The sequence below is a fragment of the Eurypyga helias genome, unplaced genomic scaffold (genome assembly GCF_000690775.1).
Source record: "Eurypyga helias isolate BGI_N326 unplaced genomic scaffold, ASM69077v1 scaffold32469, whole genome shotgun sequence".
In the NCBI taxonomy this organism is placed as follows: Eukaryota; Metazoa; Chordata; class Aves; order Eurypygiformes; family Eurypygidae; genus Eurypyga; species Eurypyga helias.
Window position 1 is genome coordinate 1 of NW_010273365.1, and position 7,633 is coordinate 7,633.

The 7,633-nt window shown below is 45.7% G+C and overlaps 1 protein-coding gene across 2 annotated transcripts; it reads left to right on the forward strand.

The window, feature by feature from the left end:
- The first annotated feature begins 217 nt into the window (after window positions 1-217).
- On the forward strand, window positions 218-7,331 carry CKB (creatine kinase, brain). Of its 2 annotated transcripts, none has more exons than XM_010159458.1 (7): window positions 218-430; window positions 1,594-1,748; window positions 2,668-2,800; window positions 3,704-3,875; window positions 5,411-5,534; window positions 6,211-6,400; window positions 6,967-7,331. In XM_010159458.1, exons 1-7 carry the CDS (start codon window positions 238-240, stop codon window positions 7,143-7,145), a joined length of 1,146 nt encoding a protein of 381 aa, XP_010157760.1. In that variant the 5' UTR covers window positions 218-237; the 3' UTR covers window positions 7,146-7,331. The 2 variants fall into 2 exon arrangements, with proteins under 2 accessions (XP_010157760.1, XP_010157761.1); XM_010159459.1 differs by lacking the exon at window positions 218-430 and adding an exon at window positions 881-1,068.
- The last annotated feature ends 302 nt before the right edge of the window (window positions 7,332-7,633 follow it).

Sequence of the window (7,633 nt, forward strand, 5' to 3'; positions counted from 1 at the left end):
GTTTAAGGTCGGGGCAAGGCTGGTGAAGGTGAAGAACATTTTTTCTTTCCTCCTTCCTGGCTCTTGTAGAAGGAGAAGGTGGTGTTGCAACAAAGGTGTAAAAGGCACGGGTGGAACAGCAGCCAAGGTGACCTTGCCTGGGTGCCTGGCTTCCCACCCTGGGTGGTTTGGATCCTGCCAAGCCCCCCGTGATAGGCCTCCCCTCTTTCTCCCCCAGTGACTGCGGTAGGGTCAGACATGCCCTTCTCAAACAGCCACAACCTCCTGAAGATGAAGTACTCTGCTGACGAAGAGTTCCCCGACCTGAGCGTTCACAACAATCACATGGCCAAGGTGCTGACCCTGGACCTGTACAAGAAATTGAGGGATAAACAGACTTCCAGTGGATTTACGCTGGATGATGTCATCCAGACTGGGGTTGACAACCCAGGTAATGGCCAGGGACTGTTAGAGCTGCATAATGATCTGTTCTCCCTCCTTAATGGAAGTGCTTCTTGACGACGGCACCCAAGGCTCTTGAGCTGCTGAGAGGCAAATCTAAAGCACTGAGAGATGGCCCAAAACACATGGCTGTGCTCAAAGAGGCCTTTTATCAAGCCATCTTCCTTGCTGTGGTCTGATACCAATTCCCAGACATTTCAATTATGTAACTGCTCTGCTAAATACTTCAAATCTGGACCCAAAAAAAAAAAAGGAAACCCCAAACCAAATGTGTTCTAATTAGAACACAACAGGGGAGAAAAACCCATTTAGGTTTACGTGGCTGTTCTGGTCCATTCCTATTCCAGACTGGTTATGTGATGTTCTCTAGCACTTCTATGAAAAAAGGGGGAGCAGATGTGTTTACGTGTTAACATTACAGTATTTATTTTTACTCTAGCAATATCAAAATGGCCCAGCTAAATAATCAGAGGCTGCCTCCTGATGAGGAGTACCCGGACCTGAGCACCCACAACAACCACATGGCCAAAGTTCTAACCCTGGATTTATACAAGAAACTGAGAGACAGAGTCACGCCCAGTGGCTTCACCCTGGATGATGTCATTCAGACTGGGGTTGATAATCCTGGTAAAATGCGTTGAGAGTGTTCTGTGTGAGCCAGCTGAAGTAACTGGTGCTTTTTGAATATGGTGACTTAAAACTAATCTTGTGGAGGTGGTATTTATGAGCAGGCTACAGAAATGCAGCTCTGTCTGGAGCAGAAGGAACAAAAAGCAAAGTATGCTTGCTTACAGAAAAGCATGACTGTTTAGACGTTCTTTCTGGTGGTCTAAATTAGCTAACTGTTTAGACATTAAGTTCTTTCTGGTGGTCTAAATTAGCTAGAGAAATTGGATGTGCTCTGCAAATTTGTCCTAAACCAAGCTTGACAAATCAGTGTGGTTTAGTGGCAATAACTATGGCTTTCCATAGCAGTGCATTTGACTGACTGGATGAAGTGTAAAACGTAGGGTCTCTCCAAATGTTTTTATGTAAGAATGCATCTCTTAAGTGACTAGACCTACCACTAAAGAACTTGCCTGGTTAGTGCTGCGCTGGAGGACAGCCAAACGTCACCCAAACTTAGCTCTTCTGACTTTATTACCACTCCAGGCCATCCCTTCATAATGACAGTAGGATGCGTAGCTGGCGATGAAGAATCCTATGATGTGTTTAAGGAACTCTTTGATCCAGTTATTGAAGACAGGCACGGTGGCTACAAACCAACTGATGAGCACAAGACTGACCTGAACGCTGATAACCTGCAGGTATAAACTTTTGATCTATTACTGATGCCTACTGGTCCTAGGATTGGGTAAAGCTGTTGTCAGCTGCCTAAACTGATTGCTCAGGCTCTGTCCCCTTCCTTTCACCCAGCACAGCCCCACAGGCTGTGTGTCCAGTGCAATCAGACTTAAGAGCTTCCTGCTGCAGGATGTCAGTGGCTGGGTAGAACCAGGCAGCTGGCATGCAGCAGGAGCTTGCTTTGTGTGCTGCTGCAGCAGCGTAGATCATGCCAAACGTGTTCAACGTGTATTTCCACGAACTGTGGGCTGTGGTAGTCAAGGTAAACAACACTGTCCTGGGAGTCAAGGGCTGTAATATAACTTAATGTTTCTACTCTCTGACTTTGGATCTTAAATACCACCTGGTGGTCTCATACTACTAGAATAGACATTGTTATGGATAGGAGTAAGGATTTCTGTCCACTTTATGGATTTCAGATGTTACTGTAGACTCTAGCTAATGCCATGTTGATTGGCTAGCCATGGGTCCTATTGAAAATAGGAGATTTTGGATGACAGTAGTGAATAATTCTCACTTGCAAGAGTAAACACCTATCTAAACAATGAGGGTTTGCTTCCTGTTGATACCTGTACATTGTGGATCTGAAGGCGTGACAGAAGCCCAGATCCTGGTCTGAAATGGACAACATACTGATGGGCTGGTGGGATCCCTATCTTCCAGCACTACTTAGTGGCCGTAGCCTCAAAACAAGGGTTGTGTTACACAGGTACTTGAGCTAATGCTGAAGAAAGTAGTCCTGAAGCAAGACACTGGCTTACAGGCCAAGTAGTCAGTATCTCGGGAGGTATAAGGTGGATGCTTAAATGCATGGGAGCTACATCTATTTAGGGTAGGTGTCTTGGCAACAGGGTTGTACTCACTCGTTTCCTAATCTTGTAGGGAGGTGATGACCTGGATCCCAATTATGTGCTAAGTTCCCGTGTCAGAACTGGTAGAAGCATCCGTGGATTCTGCCTTCCTCCACACTGTAGTCGAGGAGAGAGGCGGGCTATCGAAAAGCTCTCCGTTGAAGGTAAAGTGAGAACTGGGTGCATTGGCGAAACTACTTATGTCCTTTGCGCAAGAGATGTTCTTTGCAGTTTGGAGGAAGTTGGCAAAAGCTGCCTCCCTCGACTTAGTCTGAACGTGGAGTCTGCCCTGAAAAAGGCTCATTATGTTAACAGCTGTCTCAGTGCTGCAGTTTGCAGCTGAGAGCAAGAGCACATGTCAGAGGGAAGTTGGGCTGCATTAAGTTGACCTCTGCTGATTTTGAAAGCTTTTTTCTGTGTGTGGGGGAAGAGGCTGGTTCATCATGGCTCAAACCTGAAATGTAACAGGTATGTAGCAACGGCGGGGCTTGAGTCATGGTTGCAGTATTTTGTGGCTGCTTTTTAATTGACTTTCATTGATGTTCAGCTTGCTTAGAGGTGTAGTCATGCTCCAAAGGTGCAGCTGACTAGAATAAGCCCTTGTTTTCAGTGGAACTCCTCAGCTGCAGGTTTTCTCTCTTCTCTCTCAACTCCATTAAAAGAGAGGAAGGGGTGCAGTTCTGGAGACTGAGGGTGTGGTTGTTCCAAAACCTCTCAAGGGCAGGGTAACAGTCCTTGACCAGAATAATACTGTTTGTTACATTCATGACCTTGATTTTCCTTGGAAGAAAGCACTCTGTTTCTACAGTTAAGCAGCAGTAATGATCCTGTACTGCCTGTAAGGGAACAAAGGCTGCTTGTATGAGCCTGGAAGGTGCAGACAGATCATCTGATACTTCCTTAAGTTCTGTAATGCCGCAGAGGCATGGACACTGCAGATGAAAGCAAGGGAGGAACGAAACCCAGCAGATCACGCTCGGTGTATGGCAATGTCTGGTCTCGAATGTGCTGGGAATGTCCAGCACCTTTGGTCTCCTCCTCCAAGTCCTATCCCATCTCTTTTCCAGCTCTGGGTAGTCTGGAAGGTGATCTCAAGGGGAAGTACTATGCTCTGAGGAACATGACTGATGCAGAACAGCAGCAGCTGATTGATGATCACTTCTTGTTTGACAAGCCAGTTTCTCCTCTTCTGTTGGCATCCGGGATGGCACGAGACTGGCCTGATGCCAGGGGTATCTGGTGAGTATGCCTGGAAGGGAGGAGCTGTACAAATCCCTACAAAAAAAATATGGCTGTTTTGGCTGTGGCTCCCAGTGTCAGGAAAATGGCAGCTTCTGAACTCATTAAAGAATTAAATGAGAAACTTGTGTGGGGTCCTCTGGGCCAGTTGTGTGTGAGCCAGCAGAGTTTGGACACATGTACCACGCACCACGCTGGGCTGGTAGGAGCAAGCCAGCTTGGCTAGCCTGTAACCAGAGCCTATCCATCCACCACAGAAGCACCGGACAATAATTGAGGCAGGTTGTGAAAGCAGGTAACTTCTGAAGGACTAGATGTGCCACTACATTCAGCTCCTGTCCCAGGAGCTTCGAGTAACTTGTGGTAACAAACCGTAGCGTTGGCTTAGCTCAGACTTGATATTGGATGCATAGTTGTTCCCCTGTAGTCTCATCACTTCTGCTCACAGAAACTCAGTGATGTTGGACTAACATGGCTTTACCTGTACTAGTGATAAGATTTCCTGCCCCCGGGGGCTCAGTGGCACAAGCTGACTGATGCAGAGTTGTGGAAATAGAAGGATTCTGCTTGTTTTATGTAGGTCACCTACATAAAACTTTGCATTTCGGGAGTTTCTGCAGCATAATTAACCGGCTCCCTTGTAAGCCAAGGGCTAGGTTTTTATCAGCTGGAATACTCCAACCTTATTACTGTAGCTGCCTCAGTACAACCCAGAGGAAGCATGCTTTTTTTCTGTAGGTCACCTTAAAGATTGCATCATCTACCTGCAGATTGCCAGCAGTAGATAGCGCTGTCATCTGAGCATGACTAATCTGCAGGCTTGAAGTGTAAAGTCTGTGTTGTCTGCATAAATAACTTTCCTTGGATACTAGTTAATTTTTGATCCTAATCAAGCTGAGAAATTATCAGCATAATAAGTATTGACAATAGCACTTGCTGCCAGCTGCAAGCTGGGACAAGAGGGGGGCCCATTAGTGTTCAAAGGTTTTTATAGCATCTCTGAAGAGCCCCGATCTAAAATTAATAGTGAAAACTCAACTTAGTTTCTGATAAGGTACAAAGTGTGGTTTAAGAGAACCTGACAAAATTCTGATATAAGGCTTAGTTACACATTGTCAACAGGGTGTCGTGATGAACATCACTGTACAGGGCTGCCTCAAAGTCTGTACTGATTATCCTTCTGCAAACTCTGCTGAACAGATGAAATCTCTTAAACTTGTAAATTCAGGCCACAAGTGAGCTAGGGGGATGGTTGGATTTTAGGATATGGTAAGATTGGCTAGTGTCATGTTATTGGTCATTCTGACTTGCTCAGATTTAGGCCAATTGAACTACTTAAGGTAGTAGTTTTTACCCTGCTCTTTAACTCTGTTAGCTCCTGCATGGACAAAAGAAGTAAGAGTAACATCTTTGAAGAAACAGCTATGTGAGCCTCTCAAAATTAAAGCTATGATCATGAGTAATTTGGTGCTATTACAATTAATCTTGAAAGTGTCAGGTGGGGCAGATGACAAGTTGTTTACCTTGTCTTGTAGGCACAATGATAACAAGACCTTCCTTGTTTGGATCAATGAGGAGGATCACCTTAGAGTTATTTCCATGCAGAAAGGTGGCAACATGAAGGAAGTATTTACTCGCTTCTGTACTGGGCTAACACAGGTAAATCAATATTGCCTGAAATATAGGTTCAAATGACATGTTTCTCTGGAGTCCTGCACGGTGGTGCTTTGGAGCCTGGGTCTTCAGGAACACCCTGATGAGGTCCAGAGCCATGAGGGCTCCGAAACACCTATATTGGCAAAGCCTTGTGACTCTGGAATCTAGAATATGTCCTCTGATGTGGCACCCATATCCAAGTGTCTGTGCTTAAAGGATTTCCTCATGGTTCTCTAAATCAAGTGTTGAGGCACCCTGGGTGGGAGGAGAAATTGCTTGAATGTGGATGGGCAAAGCTGAAGTTTCTAGGCTGAGTGCTTTAATCAGCTTCCAGTCTTGATATCAACTTGAGCCTTACCAGCCTTTCCCTTCTAATCTTAACAGACATGCCAGCCTGACATGTACTAAATCAAGCTTCCCAACAGATAGTGACTTCAGAGTTCATAGTGTAGCTTAAGCTTAGCCTGTCTCACTGCTAGGAGCAAGATTAAGGCTTTAAAAGCCCCTTGTTGGTGGCCTTTTTTTTCCAAATGGAAGGGGCCTATGTGACTGATTTAAATAGCTGTTGAAACTGTTGTAGCTGTTGCTATGTAACTGGAGCTGTAAATGAGCACTAATGGATGACCTACATCCTTCAGGCAGAGAACAATCTCTAAACATCCATTCTCTCTATTTATAGATAGAAACTCTCTTCAAGTCCAAAAACTACGAGTTCATGTGGAATCCACACTTGGGCTACATCCTGACCTGCCCATCCAACCTTGGAACAGGGCTCCGTGCTGGTGTGCACATCAAGCTACCAAACCTTGGGAAGCATGAGAAGTTTGGAGAAGTCCTCAAGAGGCTTCGGCTGCAGAAACGAGGCACAGGTGAGAGGTGATACAGTGCTGTCCTGCTCCGGCTGCCTTAGGACATCAGCAAAAGCCCGGCTACAGCCAGAGCCATGACTTGGTTCACGCTATCAGTGCCTGTCAGGCCATCCAGAAGGTACCCTTGTAAAGCACATGGAGAGAACCAAGCCTTAAAATCCTATCCTGGAGGAGCTGGGGATGCCAGTGCTCTGCATATACCTAGATAGCCAGATACAGTAAAGTATGTCCTTCTGTGTGGTATTCTGAGCACCAGATAAGGTGGAGCTGGTGACAGTGGTTCCTGTTGTAAGCAAGGATGGGGATCCTGATTTAACTTCTGGCTAGGAAATCTCTACGGTGGGTACTTCTGACCACAGGTTAGATTGCTCATGGGTTAAAAGTATAAAGAGCTGGCCTAATGGTGTGCTCGGTGGCTCATGCTGGCAGTCATGTGCAGCTTTATCTCCCTAGGTGTAGGAGGAGGCAGCAGTGGCAGCTTGTACAGAATTGTCTAAGTGTGGGAAGGAAGATACTCACCTGCTGTAGTGCAGTGGCCAGTGTACTAACTCAATCTCTTGCTCCAGGTGGTGTGGACACAGCTGCTGTTGGAGGAGTTTTCGATGTCTCCAATGCTGATCGTCTTGGCTTCTCGGAGGTGGAGCTGGTGCAGATGGTGGTGGATGGTGTGAAGCTGCTCATTGAAATGGAAAAACGCCTTGAAAAAGGCCAGTCCATTGATGACCTCATACCAGCTCAGAAATAAAGCACTTTATTCTCATGCTTCCTAACTTATTGGATGAATAATAAAATGTCACTCCAATTCAAACCCCTGGGGTCAGAGCCCACTTAGTTACACTGTAGAGAAGTCTTCCATCCATCTGTGTTAGAGTTTATTTTTTTGATGGTTGAGATGTTGCTGAAAACAAAATAAACTATTGTTTTGGCCTGAGATGTCTTAGATGCGTTAACTGAATGTCTTTTGAGGTCTGTGACTTGGTTATCTTAGTTCTGCTAGGTGGGCTGGTTTTGTGGGCTAGCACATCTCCCTGGCTGTGCTGCTGCACTCGCCTTAAAGTGTGGTTAAAGCAGTGTCGAAAGTGAACCTTTAATTTGATTGTAGTTGCTGTGAGCTTGAGAACTAATGTTGAATGTGAGTCACTGCAAATGTGCCCTACCTCCAAGGCTTTGACTTGTGCATCTGCTCGTGGTAACTGTAAACTGTCATTATCCAGACTGCAGCAAGCCAGGCTG

Bases quoted from the DNA above. Each gene is read 5' to 3' on its own strand.
- CKB (XM_010159458.1), top strand. From the start codon at position 238: ATGCCCTTCTCAAACAGCCACAACCTCCTGAAGATGAAGTACTCTGCT. The intron at 3,876-5,410 runs GTGAGTATGCCT...CTTGTCTTGTAG, and splicing joins CCTGATGCCAGGGGTATCTG to GCACAATGATAACAAGACCT. The intron at 5,535-6,210 runs GTAAATCAATAT...CTCTATTTATAG, and splicing joins TCTGTACTGGGCTAACACAG to ATAGAAACTCTCTTCAAGTC.